The following is a 21,480-nucleotide window of genomic DNA, read 5'->3' as shown; positions in this document are numbered from 1 at the left end:
TAAGCGCCGCGGGTCAGGCGCGCTCCGCTTGCGCAGCCTCTGCAACAACGGGATTTCGTTTCTGGCTGGAGCACTGCTAAATTAAAGCAGAGGCAGAGATAAGTCCTGCGGAAACATCCTGTGCGGCTGCCGTTACACCCGAGTAAGGAACATTTCCTGCTCTTGCAACAGCTGCTCAAAACAGACCAGCCCCAACCCGTTTACCTCTCCCCGGCTGGGTGGTTTCAGCGCTCGCTCCCCGCGCCGTAGCGTCGCAGCTGCGGTCAGCAAGGGCACTCGTGCTCGATCACCCCCGCACTCACACAGACCAGGCAAGCTGTTCTCACGGCAGGCGCCGGGAACCTGGAATTTACTCTTTGATCCAAAATAGTCCAAATTCAGTGACCTTCTGGGCATGCTGCAGCAGCTGTTTGATACGGTTTCTGAAGACTAAATCCCTTTGTAGATGATGAAGAAAAAGGATTGTTGTAGGTGGCTTGCTGAGACTCTGCAGAGCTGACCTCCAGTTCTCTGTTAGTGGCAGGGTATGTGGAAAATCACGTTATTTACAATAACGTCACAAGAAAAACAGAGCACAGAAGAGCACCTATAGATGAGCATGGTCTGTACCCGTTATCAAAACACAAGGGGCTTGGGAATACCCAGGCCACTGTGCTGAAACAACGGAATAAAACAACTTTTGCCAACGTGACACCAACCAAGTACATGGTAATCGCTGTACTATCAGATTTACCTTTTGCGACCCAATCAGTAATAACAGAAAACCTGTCCAGGAGCACTTCCCTTGTCTTTTAGGCCATGCTGTGACCAGGTCATTGCCTGTGCTAATAGGATGTATTACTACATACGTTTGGAATAAAAAGTGATTCTGAAAATGCCTCCCACCCCCCAGAAGCCTCACCTGTAAGCTCCTACGTTTACAAAACCGAGTCAGCCGAGCTCCATCGTTGCAAGGTGTTTACTTACACGTTATGATTTTCTCAAAATGATCCCCTTCTGAATTCACTGTTTTGAATATTTTTATTGAAAGCCAAGCCATTTACTCTATGTTGTTAAGAAAAGTTCACAAAAGAGAAACGCATGCTAAGTGGCAAGATTTTGGTATGTGGACTGAGGAAAAACAAGTGTAAAAACAAAACAAAACAAACAAAAAAAGACTTTGTTTTCTCCAAGACGCTGGGAAGAAAAGAGAACTAGAGCAGTCTCCTGGCCTAGGAAATCCTATGGCAAGATCACTTTTTCCAATGATTCAGTGATTAAAAAAATTAAGGAACAAATGAGTTTTATTTCATTTACAGACTGAATGAAGAAAATTTATATTTGCAGAGGCATTTAATATGACAACATAGTCCAAATTGCCTTTGATAAACTGTGTTTGAAGGCTTGGTTCTTCATCACCCACATCCATGGAAAGCGTTAGCAAGTCCCTTGTTTTGCTAGGAAGCTGTGGGTGAACTTAGTGTTCAAGAAAGCAAGAGGCTGTTGCCTCTGAAGCCGAATGAGCTTCCCCTGTGCACCTCAGTCCTTGCAGCCATGCTCCAAGCGCCGATCCACGCCTTGACTTCCATAGGGCGGAGGTATAACAACGAGGCACTGGTTTTGCAATGTCAGCTGGAGGTCAAACTCGAGACTTCTGACTTCACGACAGCATCAGAACCCAGTTCTTCAAGGAATAAAGACTAAACAATAGCCTCAGAAGTCAGCTTGGAGACAGCCCCTTGTTATACTTGCAATAAAAAAACCCCCAAAAGACAGGGCAGCAGAAGCTGCATATCTGAACAACAGATGGATCAGCTATTATGCAAAAAAATGCATTCCTTGATAAGTATCATGGCACTGAGCTATAAATGCACGGAGTCCCTGAACTATTCCTATTGGTATCTTTGGTGCTACCCTTCCACTCAGCAGGGCACCGAATAAAAATCTCCATTGTCACCTGCTCTTTTCTCTTTTCCGAATACCATCCAGGCCTTGTTACCACACGGTTGTCATGACACTCAAGTGTGCAGTGAGTGGGCTCACAGGCCTTTCTTCTGGGTGAAAAAGATGGTATTGTGACTTCAGTAAGTTTTACAATATTAGTAAATAAGAGAATGATAATGCAATTTCATAACATTTCACAATAAAATTACAACTGTTTTGAAAATATGTCATCCCAAAAATGCTATCAGTAGTAAGGTCGTCGTGGATTGTTCTGTGGGGGAATAACGAGAAAATTAATCAAAATTGCTATCTTTACAGAACAATGAGCATTTCAGTTTAATAACCGAGAACACCACTGAAATGCAACATTTCTAACAGTGAAACCTGAGATTTCCCATTAAAAATTACAAATGTAGCTTTCTAGGCCTGTTGGCACACTGAATATAACACAGGCTATTGCAAAACTGCAAACATTGCAATCAGGAAAATGATTATTCAAAATAAATCATGCTAGGATTCAAGGACAACCCATCAGCTTCCTCTGTGGGCAGCGTTTATACTTGGCAAGTACCAGCTCAAACTAAAAGCACAAACTTTATTAAAAAAACATAGCAAGGAAAACTGAGTATCCAAGGATGTTTTGGTAATGAAGATTTGATTCAACATGAAAACAGAATTAAAGAGAAACTTTCAGAGCATTTGCTTTCTTGGCTAAGCACTAGAAACACTCCCACCCCTTATAAGACATGCACAGAAGCCTCAATGAATGTAGCCTGGTTTAGGGATCACCATACCAATGGATTTGGTCGGAAGCGGTAGGCCAGCATCATTCTTTTACGGAATGCCTCATACTCATCATCCTCCTTGGTTAGCTCGGCTGGACGATCAATGCCAAAACCAGCTCCATCCACAGCAGTAGTTCCCCTGTTTGAAAAGAGGGAACAAAGCCTCCGGGGTAAACAAATGCGACAGATCAACCTCCTGTTCACCAGAAATACTTGCTGCCTCCTGTATCCAGAGCTCAGAGAACAAGAACTGAGGAGCACTGGGCATCATCATCACATGGAGAGCATTGCATCAGGAGAGACAGCTAATAGCGAGTGGCTTATCGCAGTTGCCACATTTCTACCTTGCCCTGCCAAATCAACGACACTCGCTATTGTTAGATGGAAGTAGTAGTGTCAACATATATTTGCTTAACCTTTTAGCTCCGCTACAGGAATACAGCCTACGCTTTGGATGCCTCCGTAGTGAACCATGTTCTGACTGGTGGATTAACCTTTGGCAACCAAATGCACTGATTTGTATCTCGCTGATTGGAGGTAGACAGAATGTTAAACAAAGTGCCTCCTCCCATGCCTTCACTCCAGAACAGTCCAGAAGTGGAAGCAGCTCTTGTCCGTGTGCATTAGGCACCTTCCTGTCAACTCCTAGAACATTAGAGATGGTAGAGCCCTAGCAAGCCACTGCTCAATCCTGTGATGGGCAGGAACTGCCTTCCTTCGTTTGCAAGCTTCACTTTTTTTGATCACAGGAATCTTTTATCACAGGTCTTATTTGAGTGAATAAGCACATTACCAGAGAAATCTTCCTGAGAAAGAGGAAGAGAAGTGCTTTGTAGAGATACCCCGTATTGTGCAGTAAACAAACAACTGTTATATATAAAAGGATCTAACGGTAAAAACAATTCAGAGTATTTCCTAGCACCAATATTTGGTTTTGAAGTTCAGCATATGCTACCAACAGATGAGCCACCTAAAAAAAATGCTGATCTATTTTCGGATGGAACTCACGTACGTAAAGTTTTATTGTATACAAAATGTGATCAAATCAGAAAACTTCTGCATAACAGAGTGATGTCAAAACAGTTGCATGATCACACTCAGAGCTCTTGGATATGGGGTAAAATATCTTTCAAACACAGGTCTCGTAATATCATATACCAGTAAATGCCTTTCCATACAGGGTATACCAGGAACTAAAGAGCAGGCATTAAGAGCACTCCAGCTGCAAAATGCATGTTCTTCAATATTTAAATAAATCTATCACTTTAAAGACACGACTTAATGCTCACATTCCCTGTGTGAGGTGCAGACAAGTATCATCTTCATTTTATAGATGGGGAAAGTGAGGCACAGAAGGCACCTCTCAGAAGAATATACTATGCAAATTGAAAGTAGAACCAAAATACTCTTGGCTCAGATCGTACCTGCCTGGAGTAAAGTAACAAACCCAGTTCTTTTGGGGAGTAGGAGGAGGGAACAAAACAAAAAACAAAACAAAAAGATTTTTGTCCTTTGCTGAAAAGATTCCATATTCTGTTCAAGTGATGAATTGCAGTCACATTCATTGCAGTTCTTTCCAAGGAGCATCAGTTATTGGCCTAAGAGGAAAGGAACAGATCAATAGCGGAAGAACTCTGCTTACTTGCTGACTGGATTTTTAATCCCCTGTCCATCCGAGCCAAGTCCCTCGCCTTCCTTCCAGCCCATCTTCATCAGCATTTGATAACCTATGTTTTCCACAGTCAGTTTGAACTCTTTATATTCAGAATAATCTGGCTCACGGCCTTCCTGCACAGAGACAAAAGGTAGCGTTGATTAATTTGTATACGTATACACACATGTATCTTTGTGGGTCAGAGAAAGGGGGAGGGGGGGAATCAACTTCAGCTACTGGAGGTGGCTGGATGGTTCTGGCAAAGAGTTAGTAACTAGCACGATTTCTTGGGATTCCATTTCTGCACCACCATAGAGAAGAAAACAGGTAAGTGATAAAGCACTGCACAGTCACACAAGCCCTATAACATAATCTGCAAGAAGCAGGGAATGCTACCATGAGATTAAGCTGAGAAATATTCAGTTCCTGAATTTAAAGTTGCTCAAGCCTCAGATACAGTTCTTATTTAAACCAAATCTCCAGGGAACCTTGGACCCCATGCTGGTTATACGAAAACATTATCAGGAATGCCAGCATTAAGAAATTCTACAGTTTAGGAAGAGTTGGCAGGTGTGAAGAGCTTTGCATAAGCTTTTTGTAGGCTTTATACTTTACTGCAACTGTCTGGATAAAAATTCAAATTTTCCTTGCTTGGCAGCAACAACCACTTATCCTAAACCACAACAGCAGACACATGGCAGGTAGTCTGAGAGGTTTGTCTGTAATTTCAGCTAACCCCCCCAAATCCTGTCCCAATAGTCTCTTCTCTAATTTGCTACAGCTGTTTCTCTGCAAAGAGCAGAAAACTAACCCTTTACTTCCTACAGAAGTGGTAACAGAACTCCCACTGTCAGGACATTCAGAAATAGCTCAAAGCTCCAAGGTGACTAACTACTGTGGAAGGGGCTGAACGTGCTTGAGGTCTTTCCCTCATTGCCACTGGACAAGTCTGAAGTATTGCCACTGTGCCCTAAGAAATCTCTGCTATTTCACCTTCAATGCCTTGAACGTCTCCATGAATTTCTCCAGCTCATCAGGTGGAAGAAAGTCTCCGATGAAATGTTTCCCTCTGCCCATCTGGGTCAGCTGCTCAGCCCACTCTGCCCAAGACATGGAAGAGAGAACAGCAATACTGCAATGTTCTTCGACTTGAAATTTCAGAGGGCTTTGTGAGGTGTAAAGCCTCACAGGAACAGATGGATATTATCCCTATTTTACAAGCAGGGAAACCAAGGCATAGACCAATGAAAAGGTGACCCTGTAACTCCCGCTGTGACAATATGATCTCAGATGCCTCCCTCTGGGTGCCTCTGTACAACAGCAGAGCAAGTGAGACGTTTGCACGGCAGGTCTCCACACACCTCGCGTCTTGTCCATCTCCATGCGTCGAAGCTGATGCTCCCACGTCCCCAGCTCACTGTCCACCTCTTCATCGCTGTCGTAGCCATGCTGGTGCTGCTGAATTGCCTTTTCCCACATCATCTGCATCTCCTGCATGGCTCGCTTGTGTTTCATGATCATATCGTACATCTGCTGCATCTAAGGGAAGAGAAGCAACAGCCCACTCTAAGACAGCCAGTTTATAGGCAGCAGGGTCTGCCACAGAGGCCTGTAGAGTTCTCCAGTACGGCCCACACCTGCCTTAACCTGTGTTCTGTACTGCAGGTACAACAACCACAAATCCCCGCAGGCAGTGCTGTTGCTTGATCTGCTCAGCTCTTCTCAGATCAAACGGGAGCATTATGCACCAGTTCCTCCGAGAGAGGCATCTTGAGATTAACACTGAGGACAGCTGCCATCTGATCATTCCCACACAGTTTAAAACTGCCCTCGCGTCCCAGCAAAAGCCAATTCTGCTCTCTTTCCTCCAAAGCTTGCACATATCCACCCACCTTCCCCCTACTTCCAAAGCAACGCATAACCAGCTGCAGAAGTGTCACAACCTTATAGATTTTAGGTTTTAGTTTGGTAGGACAGCAATTGGCTGGCTTAATTCATATCCCCCAAAGTCCTGTAAGGTATTTCTGCTGACTGCAGCATCACATGATTCTTAGGCATTCAGCACAAATCCTAGAGATTTATTTGTTGGGCCAGTGGGAAAATTTCTTTGCTATCTCCACCTCTATTTTCCCATCTAACTCAGCCATGCTGCACTGTAATATGCTAGTACACAAATGAACTTGGGAATCACTTCAGGACATTACCTCCTGCTGCTCCTTCAGCTGCTTCTTCTGGGCTTCAGAGAGCTCCGTCACACCCACTAAACCAACTGGTTTCCCTTTTTCATAACCAAGACCCTTGAGGTCCTGAACTGAAATAAGCACATGTTAAAAGATTTTCAAAAATCTGAGACAGCTCTTGACACCAGAGAAACCATATCTCAAGATCCCCTCAAGAAGTTTCACACTCATTTCATAGGTCCAGCATTAAGACATTTAACTGAAAAATAGCGACCTGGTAGAATTTAGGGAATAACAGGAGCAGGAAAGCCACCAGGGCTCACTGACCCTGCCAGCTAGCTCAGAGCATTCCCTCATTTAGGTCCAAGGCTCTGCTCATACGCTGTTAGTGGACTCAACCTACGTCTCACGTCCTTCGAGGTCAGGCTGCATGACGATCTGCTACACTATCCATGCTTTAAAAATCATTTCTCCTTTCATCTTAATGCTCCTCACGAGGCTTCCTTATGGACCCCAGCCATTGCAAAGAGTGATACTTAATTATTCAGAATTGAGTCAGAAGCTTATCTGAGCCTGTCAGCACATTGTCCAATCTGTGCACGTAAGCGTATGCTGATTACTATATAAACAGCAACTTCATTCAAAATGAAAAGCAAATGACCACATTAGAAAAAAGACATGAGCATTATGCTTCTTTGGAAGTTACCATTCCCCAAGGAGATTTTAGTTTCTAGTCTACAGGCTCAAGAACAACATTGCCAGGGATGTTGACCCCTACTTTCAAAGCAGGAGAATTTTAAGTCTCAGCTTGAGAATCCCATTGATGTAGCCTCTTTTTTCTGCAGAGGCCCACTTGGAAGCTCCTGCTTTGGAATGATTTTGCTGCTGTACCAGATAAGGCCTGAAATTAGATATTAAGATTACCTGGGCAGGGAACCTGCTGGTTTAAAACGATGGCACTTTGCATTCAGAGGTCAAGTTAAAAAAACAAAACAAAAAACCTCCCTGGCTATTTTTAATCGGTACACCATGAAAAAGAGTAATAGAAACATTGCTGGAGCTGCAAAAAAGAAATTTGCAATGAAGAATGCCTTGCAAACCTGTTTCATGTAGCAGGATGGCAGTTCCCCTCTAAAGCACCTCAGAGTTAGCATCCCAACGGTTAAATATTTAAGGGATTAAAAGAAGACACACAACCGCACTTGAAAGCATGTTGCATTTTTCAATACAAAGAAAAGGATTTCTTCCTAATGACTGCAAAAGCCTCAGTTGGAATGTAAGTCCAGACTACAGCTAAATGATGCTTCATTAATTATTCATCATCTATTAATTATGAAGCCCAATAATAACAGGATCATTGTTCATGACACCAAATGTCTACGCAGCATGCTAATTAGGCCCCAGGGGTTGTCTTCTCCCTTCGTCTTACTCTCCCTCAGGGCAATTGATCCGAGCACTCGTATCTCCCCTCCTTTCCAACATGCTTTTGGCCAAACATGTCATGATTGGAGAGTGGCTTCCTTAAACTCCAGCCTCCCAAGGAGAACATAAAACAGTGCATCATCCCTCCCTCACACAGCTAGAGCCTCAGCACATTCACACCAGCGCCAGGAGTCAGCTCTGCAGGAAGAGTTATGTAAAACACTGCAAGAGGTTTTCTGAGAGAAGGGAAGCAATAAGCAGTGTTACACTAGGCCTGGTACTAGGAAATGCACTTTCAGCTCCCAAGAAATAACAGCAAACAGAAAAAGAAATCTTTCCATTATTGATAAAAAGCCTGATTCCTGTCTCACAGAGAGCAGTGAGATTTGGAGACAGTTTTAATGAATACACTAGAGCTATTCCATGTAAAACTTGCAGCAAATAATCTCATCCCAAAAGTTATGCGAGACTGGGGTACTTGAGCACCAGCCCTAGTCACAGGTTCACCTCCTTTCTCAGGGCATGGGAAAGCTTTCTTTGAATGCACCGAGGAAGACTCTTTGCCCTTCACAGAGGTCAGCAGCTCTTTGGCTTAGTTCTGAATTGCATAAACACTCAGGCTAAGAGCCAGGCATGGCTCAAGAGGCCCCACTAACTGGTGGCTTGCCAGCATATATAATAACCTTAAAGGAGAAAGGTAAGGCTGTAGCATCATCTTCTACATCCCAGAAAATAAACGCCACTGCTCCTCCTTGCGCTAAAACTACATCTGGCTTGTCTGACTGGTATGGTACTTGCAGACTTTATGATGAGATAATGTTGGAAGAGTGACTGTAGAAATTTAGCCCTGGAGGTTATTTTGTAGTCTTGGCCAAACGTACAACAATACATCCAGGAAAAGTTGACAGAAAGAGCAAAGCTCCACCTCAAGCCACATCTGAAGTTAGAAAAGTCTATTCACAAATAAGACCAGTCAATGTATCTACATAAAAATGGATAATAAGATTTAAGTTCATTACAACAGGGTAGCACCAGGCAAACACCAGGCAAAAGACAAGGATTTGCTTCTGTGTTTCGTGTTCAGCGGGCCTGGGAAAAAGAGCTGTTGTTTTGCAATATATATTTTTTCCTGAATGACATCAGCTTTGCTTACAGGGTTAATGGTGCAGTCTATCTGCAGCATTGGCAGAAGACTATCTGAAGGTTTATCCCTTACCCACATGCCCAAAGAAGAGCTTCTTACAACAGGAGTGAATGTCCTTTAAGGACAACAGGAGAAGTTACAGTACAGAAGAGTCTGATTTTTTGCTTTATAGTCTGAAGATCATATTCAATCAAAACAAATCAGACCCAACCCAATCCAGTATTAGGTTTCAGAATATTCTAATGATATCCCTTAATTTTATATTCATCCCCAGAGTTCACTAATCACAATATCCCTGTTCTATTCAGCTTTTCAGACAATATCAATAAATTTAAGAGTCTTATTTATGTCCAAAAAGGGCTACACTTTCTCCTCTGTATGATACTGATTTATTACTATGAGTAGACAGGAGAAGAATGAGAACAGTCCTCCACCAAATCCCCCCAAATTTGCTAAGAATACAGGGCTAAGACATGGATATTTAGGAACCAAAGCACAATGCACAACTCTAACCTTCCACAGGACCAGGGGTGTAATTTGGTATTCTGTTCACCTGTCAGGTTAAAGATGTTAATTCTAGAAAGGGATTAGTTGATCTGAACCAATAAGAGAAACCTTCTCCCTGCAGAGCATTAACAGCGCATTAATGGTTGATTTGTTATGCCTGGCAAATTGTTTGCGGTCCTTTTCTTCTACTTGACACAAAGCCCTGTAGAAAGTGAGCATGAACACAGCTAGCATGTCCCTGTCTAATTAAGGGGAGGCTAAAAGGAAGAGCCAGGGGAGATTTCAGCAGGAAGCATGCTGGAATGAGCACATGAATAGCTCTGCAACCCCCCACTGCAGCAGGAGGCATTAAGATGAAATTCTATACTTGTTTTGATAGTGCCTGCCCAGCTTCAGCATCTAAGCTTCATCACTGTTTGCAAGGAAGGAAGAAAAAAAAAAATCCCTCTAGATGTACAAAATGAGGGAAGACCTTTGCAACTGATTTCTGGCTTACTAGGAGAAGCAGTTCAGGGTGAAACGAATGGGGCATCCAGGTTGGTATCTTGTCTTGTATGTACAAGTGAGATGTATGGACAAAACTTCTATAAGGAGATACAATCAGTAAATAGAGCTTCAAAATGACATAGAAACTCCTCTTCATCTACATTTGAAGTGCTGCAGGAGGAGACAGTCCTTCCTTCCCAACCTCTGCAGCAATCAGACACTCCAGCATATACAGACAACCCTACATCTTATCCAAGCTTAACAAAGCTATCAATGTTTGAGCAATTATCTCCTCTAAAACCCAACCAGAGCCGAAGACCCACTGACTTGGAGCAAGGAATTCTACAGGCCGACCGCATGTTGAGAATTATCTGTGATCTCACCCTGCAGCTCAGAAAATTATACCTTGTTTTATATTACTCATCTCACTTCGTCTGTTCTGCTATTGCTTTTTGAAATAAGTCCTTACTGAGACAGGTATTTATTACTTTTCCTGCGACTCTAGCCTCATACCATTAATTCTCTCAGTTTGCAAACACCAACGACCTTATCTTGTGTCTTTTCTTTCTCCCTTTCACATCCTTTCCCCATACCACACTAATTGGGCAAAGGATTCAAGTATGCCCTCTTAAATGTCTGCACTCACCTGTTGTCACGGGATGACTCAGTTTTTGTATGCATCTCTGTCTACCTAATTACCTATCTGCACATGCACTGATGGGCCACAAGAGTTCAACCTCAACTAGAAATACCTAGAATGGAAGAATTATCTTCCGATACTCAAATTGAGCTGCTCCCCCTGGGTGAACTTGGCAGGTGAAGTAATAGGGGCATCAGCCTCAACACTGGATGAGCACTGTGAACCTTGACCGTAATCAAATGAACTGAAATGGGTGTAAATTTGAACTGGAAGTTATACTTGTGTCCCCCAGCACCTGGGGAACAGCTATTCCTATTTAGCCTTCTGATCAGTAAAAATAAGATGGAAGCGCTGTCCAGGGATTTTAATCTACCATGGGGAATAAGCACAGTCAGCCTTTGATATTTGTTTTCTGACAGTCTCTCTTCCTGAAGTGAAATAGCCCTAAACAGCATACAGTCTGAGGCTGTAATGAGCTATAGCCCAGCAGGGTTTTAGAGATAGCTGAAGAACGATAAGAACCAGTCCCTGGTGTCAGGGAGATAAAGTGGTTTATCTGGGTTTCCACACAGGGAGAGTTAGCTGCTAGACCGGGCTTAAAGATAGGGGGCTGGTGACTGAGGAGATTACAACAAGAGATAGACTTCTTGGGTTTCCTGTTCACACAGCCAGCTGGGCCAAGGCAGAACACACTCCCAAAGAAAAACAGCTAATCAACACAATATACAGACCTACTAACCTGAAAGTGGGGAAGGAGAAGAATCCAACTGATGCTGGACAAGCTGTGGGAGAGGCAATTCAACCTTGTCTTCCTCTGGCCCCCACCTGCTCTTCCGCTTCTTTTTAGTAGTGCCTGTGGCAGTAGCTGTTGCAGTAGCAGTGGCTGTTGTTGCTGCTGCTGTTGTTGTTGTTGTAGCAGTAGTTGTAGCTGTCTGATCAGATGGAGTCAAAGAGGATGACGGTGACGGTAAGGGCAAGGGTGAGGGCAAGGACGGCGGCAAGGACGATAAGCATGATGGTGACGGTGACGCCTCTGGAACGGTCTTCCTTTTCAGACTGGATTCTAGATGCAAGGGGGCACACACAGAGCTGGTTTTGGCCTTACGGAACTCCTCCAGTTTCTGCCGGTAATACTTGTAGCCTTTGCTGTTTGGCTCATACAAAAACCTAATTAAAAAAAAAAAGAGAAAAAGGTTTTGTATGTCAGTCATATCCAGGAGTTGACCTACACCACAAATTGGTCAGGGCTTCCCTTTCCTACAATTTGTGCTTGCAAAACCAGCCTTCCCACAAACTTCCTTACTCTCCAGCACCATCCTGTGTATATGTCTGTGCAATGCAGGGCTCTGTGCGCTTGTGCAAGGTAGACTGCAAGCCTTTGGGATCAGGAAGCGCATTTCCCATTCATAAGTGAACCACAACTGTTTATGGTGCCAAATAAACACACAGCACTAAAATGGATCATGTTACATCCATAGAAACTCAGGGTCCTCCCACAGAATACACTTGCCTTCCAGAACATGTTTGGAAAGACTGCAAGGGCTCTGCAACACATCAAGTTCCAGTTCACAGAAGAAAAACAAGAACAACCCCCCTATTCAGGTCTTACCAACAGAAATGCCAAACCACTGCCTAAAGAAACTACTCCCACCCTCTGCTCAACCTAGATGCCGAGACACTAGCAGCCTGTTTAATTTTGCCATGATTCCTCCTGCTGCCTCATACACAAAAACCACTGCTTCAGTTACTACCACTTCCAGAAATAAGCATCTCTGACCTTTTGGTTGAAATAAAACTCTTCAGTCTCCATAGGGAGAACATGAGCGGTCCTCAGCCTAGCAGCTACATAGAATACATATGCTCATGTTTGTTACAAATGTGTTATTTTGGGGGGGCTTCCCCCCCCACCCCGATTTAAATACTTTAGGCAGAAACTTTGTCTCTTCTAAAAAGGGAAGATTGTAGAGGAGTTATGAAGATCAGTTTAATATTTGATACACTCTCTTCTGCAAGAGCAGACACTCTCCTGAGGAAAACGGAAAAGGTCTGTTGCCTGTTACATCTACTGCTGCTACGATGCCACACAACACACAGGCAAACACAAACATCTCTCCGATGTATTTTAAAATTCACTAAATGTTGTCTTGTGCCCCTCAATTTGATTAACAGCACTACTGAATTGCTTCAAGACTGAACACAGGGCAAGACTAGACACTCCCTAAGGAATGTCCGATGAAGTCTAAACACTGAAGATGGTGTTTAACTTGACTGTGCTCAGGTGGGACCACCAGTGGGATTTTAAGGAAATAATTTTTAAAGGAAAATAAATAATGAAGCAGCTCAGATATTAGCACATCTAATATTATTCACAACACAAGGGCACTGCTCCAGAGGGTCAGAATGCAGCCAATAAAATGCCAACATTTCAGCAACAAAATAAAGCTTGCCAAGTCTCACTTCACTCCCAGGGAACACACCAAATTGTTTGTAAGGGCAGAAAAATGAACCATGCATGAGACCAAAGGGAGACATTAAACAGCTGCCAGTGAACATTAAAGGGAACAATTCACATCCAATAGGCTGAGAAAGATTTTTCCAAAGGGGGACCTAACGGTGAAGGAGTGCTACCTGCAGGTTAGTGAAGATGCTGTGTAAAGAGCAACCCAGGGAATTAATCAGACAGCAGCAGTGAGAATGAGTGGTGGCTGGGGGCCCACAGCAAAAAATCAGCTGCAGGGAACAGTATAAAGGTTAGAATTATACTAGTACATTGCAACAGAAAGGAGGTGGGGAGAGAAGGAAATTGTAAATTAATTTTAGGGAAAGCTGTCATTGGAGGAGAAACACCAGACAGCCTGTTTTAGAAACCACCGCCCTTTCACAATGCTTTGGGCTTGACTAGCCAAAAGGAGCATCTTGCAGTGAAGAGCAAACAGAATGGTAGCTCTACTGCTTTGCAAAAGCAGTTGTTCTGTGGCGCGAACAACATTACTGGCACAAATCGGCGTCTGCTATGAATAATGAACAACAACATACTTGGATGCTAAACAGATACATGGAAGAGAGCCCCTGGAACCTGTTCTGAGCTCATACAGACTTTCAGGCAGGACTTGGGCTTAAGACAGCAAAAACAAATAGACAAAAACAGATTAAAAGAAGTAGAAGAAGAGGTAATGCATGGGTAACAAATTGATCAGCTGACCACAGGACAGGCCTCCAGTTTCGTGATTTCTAGTACAAGTTTAAGTAAACATGTGTTCATTCACTGTAAATAAAAAGGAAGGCCTGTAGCAGAATGATGAAGAAAGGGTAACAAGATCAGGAAGAACCTTTTATGTGATAAGCAGCATAAAAACATAGCACGAAAACTGCTGTAGGAGAGAGGGACATCAAGACTGGCAGATGAAATTTCAAAGTAACAACGGGGAGAGCTAGGCAAGCGAGGAACATAATCCAAAAGAACTCAGCTACAAACACACACTGCAAATGCTTACAAGTTAGTTCAAGCAGGGTTAACTACAGATTTCTTTGTTCTCTTCCTAGCTTTGACACTGATTCTCTTTGTGGCTCTGGGCAAATCGCTTTCTCTCCTTGCACCTTGGTTCAAATTGTGAAGCTTAATTAATGTTTGCAAAGCTATTTCAGAAACAGCTTGTAAATGCAAGAGTATCAGTGCTATAATTGCACTGTCACTTATAACTTCAGACTTACCACAATTTTGTTTATTATTTTCCTTAAAAAAAAAGAAAGGCCCAGCCAAGCTCTCTGCCCTCCCTTCCTCCCTCCCTCCTCCAATACACTCAGCTGCAGGTTTCTTCCTTACCTGAAAGCATGGTTTTCTCGGTTGTTCTGCAAGGCAATAGCTTCCACCTCAGGACCCCCGTCTGCTATGAACCTGGCCAGTTTCTCAGCAAAGTTCTTTGTCTCTTCATCCTCTGGGGGTGAAACTTTAAGCAGGCTGTCAGTACTGGGCCCAACTCACACAAGCAACAGTCAAAGCCTATCTGTTCTAAGAACCCCAAGAGCAGAATAAGGGCAAAAGGTCGAGTTTATTTTTTAGAAATATTACAAATAAACAGTCAAAGAGTTTATAATCATAAGAACATGATATTGCATAGAGTGGTACAACAACTTTGTAATCAGATGAGTGCCCATTCACACAGTTTCCTCTATGCTGGGAGCTAGATGAGAGCAGATTAACAAACAAACCAGCTTTTGTCTTCAAGGATAGACATTTGTTTCTCTCTCCTGCAGAGGAAGTCTGTTTCTTCCTCTTGTGTTAGGCCGTTTTCCATAGCATTACACCTCAGTACTCTCAATCATCTCTAGTTTAAAGTATTTGCCACTGAAGTTAACAGAGGCAAAATTGGAAGGCCCTAGAAAAAGTGGCAAACTAATAACGCACAGTAATCCCACTTGTACCTACTGTCACTATGCATCTCCTCACCATTTTAGGGGAGGGTTGTAGGACAGAAGAAACTCTCCATGGAATAGCCCCAATCCTCACCTGGAAGAGGTGGTTACTGCAGCCTTAGTCCAAAGGCACAGAGAAGGCTCAGATCATTAATATTTGAAGCATATTTGATGTTTATAAGGAGTCAGGCAAATATGTTATTTAGCCAAGACAGCCTTATATGACATTTGCTACCTGCACAGTACCAGTGCCAGTACTCCAGTGTCCTGGCACAGGACCAGGAGGCAGAAGACATGATTATAAGCCATGGACAAGTCATAACCTTTCCTCGCTTCAATATTCCACACCTGTAAAGTATGGATAATACTGCTTAGCTTCCAAACTGTTGTAACAGTTAGTTGATATTGGTAACAAGCTCTTTCAGCCTACAGTCTATTAAATCATGATTTGTTTGAGCTGTTAACTCATCAGCATGACAGCTAAATTGCATTAAAGCTCCTTTTCACAGAAAAGGAACCTGGAACCTGACGGAAAGGCTAAGGCATTTGCTAGGGCCACACAACAGGCCTCGAGCAGAGGCTGGACTAGAAGCGACAATGCCTGGCCCACAGACCTCACCTCACCCACTAAACACCTTCTGTCTCCTAACACAGTTAACCAGGTTCTGCGCCCACAATACCCGTTTGCTGGCAAATCATCCACTTCTGCTGTTTCTCCACCTGCAACCACAGCCCCCTATTTGCAAGGATTTATGTCCCAAACAGAAGATAAAAGCTTCAGATAGGGAAACAGCAGCAGAAATGGGGATGTTCAACGAAGAAACCATTTTCATTGATAACGAATCAAATAAGAACATCTGAGAAAAAGCACTTTTACCCAATGTATTTTCAGGACTGAAACATATTTTCCAGAACACAGACAATGGAGAATCATTTTCCTTTTAGTTCACTTTGTTAAGGATTTTGGACAACACCAGGGAAACCTCTTTCATGAGCCTGTATACAGAGTATGACACAGTACACTGCGGGCGTGGGAAATAATCATTTTGGCACAAGAGTTTGATGCCATAGTGTCACGATCTCCTTCCATTTGCGACTTTTTGAAATTTTATTTACAGGTAGTAGACTGACAGCCAAATATCCACCTCAACTGTTTCCCAAACAGACCTAACGAGCAGTTACAGAGAGAGTGAAGGCAGCATAGGTAGTTTCTGTAATTCATAGGCTATTCTCCAGATCCCAGTCTTAATTACCTTTCTCAGAAGAGGATGCCTGAGAACTTTGATTCTCTTTTCTTATCTCTGCCACTTTCTTTCTGTAGTAAAGGAATTCTCTGCTGTTCTTATCATGTAAAAACCTAAGGGTAGGGGTTGGGGAAATGAAGGAAAAAGGGCAGAAAATATGCATCAGCAACAGCTACACACAAACATTGATACTCTGGGATGTAAATAGCTCAAAAGACTAAATAGAAATAGAAGATAAATTACTCAGAATGCACTTAAAATTTGAATTATAAAATCTTTAGCATATGTAAATGCACTTAGCTCTAATCTAAGGTCTCATATCCAAATGTTTTGCGTCACTTGACTGAGAAAAAAAAAAAAAAATATATATATATATATATCAGTCTCTCCTTCTCACATAAGAAAGAATCGCATGTCCACATCCATACAGCATATCAATGGCAGAGGAGATGGAACAGTCTGGAGATCCAGTCCAGTATCCTCAAATGCTAGATGATGCTGTATACACAGCCAGATCTCCAAGTTTTATTCCTAATCCTGCTAACTGATCTGTATCCTCAGCAACATCACAGTACCACTTTCTGTCTCAGTTTCCCCAACTTTAAGACAATTATTCACAACAGATCTCAAATCCACCAAAGGATAATTAAACCAAAAACATCCATAAGATCTGCATATACAAGGCCAACATTTTTCTCCTACAAAGAGACAGTGTGCTGCTTTGGAAGACAAGAGTTATTACCACACTTACGAAAAAGCTGGGTTATCCTTGTAATCTTCCATAGCGACCTTCTCTAATTCTGGTCCCCCTTCAGCCACGAACCTAGCCAGCTTTTCCACCACTTGTCGGGTCTCCGCATCCTCTGGGGGTAAAACTTTAAGCAGGCTGTCAGTACTGGGGTTCAACTCACACACCAAACAGGCAACAGGTACATTACTTCTAAGAACCACAGAGGCAGACAAAAGTAGAACGGGGATGGGAAGAAAGAGGATGAAATGGGGGATCCAGTCTTACACAGCTGTACAAATTACAATTCCTTGGTTACCATCAGTCTCTGCATTCCCCTTCTAGAAACTAAATGGTCTAACTAGATTTTTCCCCACACAGAAAAGCCTAAGATTTGGATCACCAAAGCTTAGGGTACAACTTCGATTTGCCACACAATTTGCTTCCGACAGTTTTACTCCACACAAAAGACATGAGGAGGGAACAGGAATTTGGATTGTTTTTTAATAACCACATTACTCATGAAAGATTACAGCTTCCAGGTTCTAAGACATCATTCTGTATCCAGACACCAGAGACAGCTGGTGTAGCTGGAGCACACAGCTCTTCTTCCCGACACCTGCCCATGGCTCAACCCTCACTTGGAGCGAATCCCAGAGATGAGAGGAGAGCTCAGTCTCCAAGAAACTGCACTTTGGTTTCTGTGCCAAGAAAGGAACCCACTAACACAGATCGCGACTGCAGATCTGATGTAGGACACATTCAATGGGAACTAAACAGACATTTGCCTAGACAACAATGTTTTGGATAAGGTGCTGAACAAAGAGCACACAGGAGCAGAGTTGTCCACACTGACCTAGACTAAGTTTGAACCCAGGACCTGTAAATAAAGGATCCACAGTCTGCCTTTGTTCTCTGCAGCCAAAGGCTATATTGCAGTGCGTTTCACACTTATGTTCAGACTTGCTAAGGCTCTACTTTTATAAATTCCCATCAGAAATAGCTAGACTTTTTTTTAAATATATAATGAAATGAACTATGACACAAGGCAGCAAGGTTATTTAGCAACTCCAATCTAATTTTATACCTGATTAATTAAGACATACACAAGAAAATTTAGATCATTAAGCAAATATGCCTTCTGGCTTCCTAGTCTATCGTATTCAGAGAAGCTTGGTTATTTAAATACTGCAATATTCTTCATTGCTTTTCTATCCCTTTTAAAGCAGTCAGGACCTCTGAGATGAGATTTTCTAATAAAACTTTGGAAATAGACAGGAAATTTGATTTTACCTAGTCATTATTTCATGCCTTATGTTTTATACATATATATATATGTGTGTGTATACAAAAAAATACACATATATACATATATACACACACACGTATATTTTTTCTACACAGCCACTCCCAAATGGGGATATTTCATTTTCTATCATTTAAAGATTAAAATTCCGCTTCAAAATAGGGATTTTATAGATATATATATACACAGATAGTTTTTTTAAAGACAACTGTGCACTAGCCAGAATAGATTTCAACTGCAGGAAAAAAAAAAAAAAAAGCAGAATGCTTACAATTAGCAAGCAGTCAGGCTCCATTAACAGCAGAAAACATTCCTTCTCTCTGCATTACTTTCGGAGATTATATACTGGTCAAGTGCTTGCCTTGATAGCTCAGAGGCACCCACCCACCCCAGAATCCCCTATGCACAAAATAGACTTGGCCTAACTACGGCAAGTGACCCTTCTCCCACACCAAGCACAGGCTGGATGAATAATGCCTAACAGCTGGCAGGGAGTTCCCTCTTCATAGTCCATTCAGCCCTCAGCTGTTTCTGCTGAAGCTGGCTACGGAGGAGTCCACTAACGGTGTCATTTGTACTTCATGATGCATAAGTCTGCACACAGGAAATGCGCTAAGAATACCAATTCAGGGCATAAGACCCCCTCTCCCCCCACAAAAAATTCAACTGCTAATGGGAAAGCGTTGAGGGAACCTTGTTCCCACACTCAACCCCTACCACCAGGGTAAGTGAACCTGTATAAACAGAATAGCACAAGATGTCATTTACCTTTAATTTCCAACCACTGCTCATAATCCTCCTCCTCATCTTCATCTGGTGACTGAAACACACTGAGGCGGTTAACGACCGGGGTCTGTTTGGAATGGGAGTAGTTCTTCACTTGGTGCAGCATGCTGCTCAGGACCTGACCAGGGCGCTTCCCAAACAGCATAGGTTTCTTCCCAACATTTGATGCAGAAGTGTTTGCCGAGTTATTAGTAGAACTTGGGGGAGGTTCTTAGAAAAGAATGAGGGGAAAATAATTCCTGCGCATCCTTACTGTTTTAATCTCAGAAGGTTACAAATAACAACAGGCAGTAATACCACTGGCAATAGGCAGTTATTTTAAGAGTAAGTTAAAGACACCGTCTGGTAAAAGCTGCATAACTAAGTGAAATTTATGATGATTTTTCCCAGGTGAAATTCAGGCTAGAAAAGAGATGTTTGTCTTTATAACACCTATTGATGGCAAAAGTGCAAACCTCCCTAACACATACCATCTTGAAGAAAGATTTCAATCTAAATTTAAATGGGATCATCACTGTTTTAGAATTTACTCATACTGGTAACAACTCATAGCTAAGTTTCTAATGCAAACATACACGGAGGCAGCTCATACAAGGCCAGTATCATGAAGAGAAGGCCTCCTGTTGCTCAGAAGTTGACCTACCAGTACTTGACTTTTCCTTCTGCAGCTTGAGAAACTGCTGGAGGAAACTGCCATCATTAACAAACTTGTTGGAAACAGAGGCTTCATTTTCAGAACCTTCATCTCTAAATAGAAAAAGAAAAGCAGGTGATGGTACTCAACATCTTCCCCAGTCCCCTCATATGCACTTATTTTGGACAGAAAACAAGACGCCAGTGATTACTAATCTCTCTCATTTAATGCTAAAAATGCATCTAGCTTTTTGAAAGCACAAGAATCATTCAGCTTGCTGCCTACCACATTCACCCACGCTCTCCATCTGGCTTGTTTGCTAACACACTGAAACAGGATTTCTACTTGCACTGTGATGCTAACATGCTTCTGAGAATTCTAGGTAATCATTTAACCAGAGAACTGTGCTAACCCTTAGGAGCTTCTACAGTGACATGATTATAAGACAGATAACAAATAGGAAGCAGAAGGAAAACGTAACAGTACTGTGCTAAAAACATGATCCTTGTTCACACACAGCTGTTCTCACTAGTATCTGAGAAACTGCAAGTCTGGGTAGATCAATTAAACTACAAGTATCCCAGTGTTGCCAAATCCAATTATCAATTTCAGCCTTCTCAGTGTTTGCCTCCAAGTGCAAGAGCTTTGTAAAACTTGCCTATCCAATTTCATTTGACACATTTTCTGCCAGTCAAGCTCAAACCTAAAAGCACCGTTATTCGCATACTCTCCAAACAGAGGTAGCTGTTGTATGCTCAGGTAGTTCTGCCTTGCTTGCTGCTCCAGCCTAGCCTCAATCTCTCTCTTTTTCTGCGCTATCAGCTCCTCTTGATGAAGGATGTTCACGTTCGTCTTCGCCGATTTAGGCTGCGCGACCCCAAACCACCTGCTGGCCTTCCCTGCAGAGAAAGGGCGGGAGCAAAATTAGCGCCGAGGCCGCCCCGAGCGGACCCAGCTCCCGCACGGGGCCGCCCCGTCCCCCCCCCGGCCCGGGCTTTTACCAGGGGCCGCCTCGGGCGGGCCGGGCCCCGCTGCCGCCCACAGGCCAAGGCGGGCGCGGCACGCGGCCTCTCCCTTCCGCAGGCGGCTGCACGGGGGCCACGCAGGCCGGGAAGGGCCGGGCGCGGCGGGGCAGGGGCCGAGGGGCGCCGCCGGGTCGGCCGTACCTGGAGCATCCCTGTGGTTGTCCATTTTGGAGCTCCCGTCCCACAGTGCACCGCGGCTCCGCGGGCGGGCGGAAAGGGAGGCGCGGAAGAGCCGTGCCGCAAAGGCTTCTGGGATCTGTAGTCCGGAGGCTCCCTCCGCCTCCCCTGCCCTGTCTCCAGGGGCAAAGAGGCTAGGAAGAGGGTAGAACTCTCTTCCTGAGAGCTTCCCCCCATCACCCTCCCCTTTCGACCGCTCACACGGCCTGCAGAGGGAGGACTACAACTCCCATGAACCCCCGCGCGCGGAGTCTCGCTCTCGCCGGCACATCTCGCGTTGCTGAGGGGGGGGAGGAAGGGAGGGACACCATTTCCCATCAGCTTCTGCGCGCGCGTCGCGCGGGACGCCCGCCCCACCTCTCGCGGGAGGACTCCATCTCCCAGGCGCCCCCGCGCGGGCTGCGGCGCGGCGGACTCCATATCCCGG

At 43.7% G+C, this 21,480-nt stretch overlaps 1 protein-coding gene across 2 annotated transcripts; it reads right to left on the bottom strand.

Moving 5' to 3' along the window:
• Nucleotides 1-1,265: 1,265 nt before the first annotated feature.
• SUGP1 (SURP and G-patch domain containing 1) lies at nucleotides 1,266-21,059 on the bottom strand. Of its 2 annotated transcripts, none has more exons than XM_013956273.2 (14): nucleotides 21,018-21,059; nucleotides 20,579-20,750; nucleotides 19,861-19,964; nucleotides 19,200-19,427; nucleotides 17,150-17,273; nucleotides 16,408-16,511; nucleotides 14,565-14,688; nucleotides 11,481-11,908; nucleotides 6,567-6,673; nucleotides 5,724-5,901; nucleotides 5,356-5,462; nucleotides 4,351-4,496; nucleotides 2,718-2,847; nucleotides 1,266-2,194 (listed from the first exon to the last, which is right to left on the bottom strand). In XM_013956273.2, the coding sequence occupies exons 1-14, from the start codon at nucleotides 21,040-21,042 to the stop codon at nucleotides 2,168-2,170; spliced, it is 2,004 nt and encodes a 667-aa protein (XP_013811727.1). In that variant the 5' UTR covers nucleotides 21,043-21,059; the 3' UTR covers nucleotides 1,266-2,167. The 2 variants fall into 2 exon arrangements, with proteins under 2 accessions (XP_013811727.1, XP_013811728.1); XM_013956274.2 differs by having other exon boundaries at nucleotides 14,565-14,676.
• Nucleotides 21,060-21,480: the final 421 nt, after the last annotated feature.

The sequence above is a fragment of the Apteryx mantelli genome, chromosome 30 (assembly GCF_036417845.1).
Source record: "Apteryx mantelli isolate bAptMan1 chromosome 30, bAptMan1.hap1, whole genome shotgun sequence".
Lineage (NCBI taxonomy): Eukaryota > Metazoa > Chordata > Aves > Apterygiformes > Apterygidae > Apteryx > Apteryx mantelli.
Note: the sequence above shows the minus strand (reverse complement) of the source record. Positions and strands in the feature narration are given on the sequence as shown.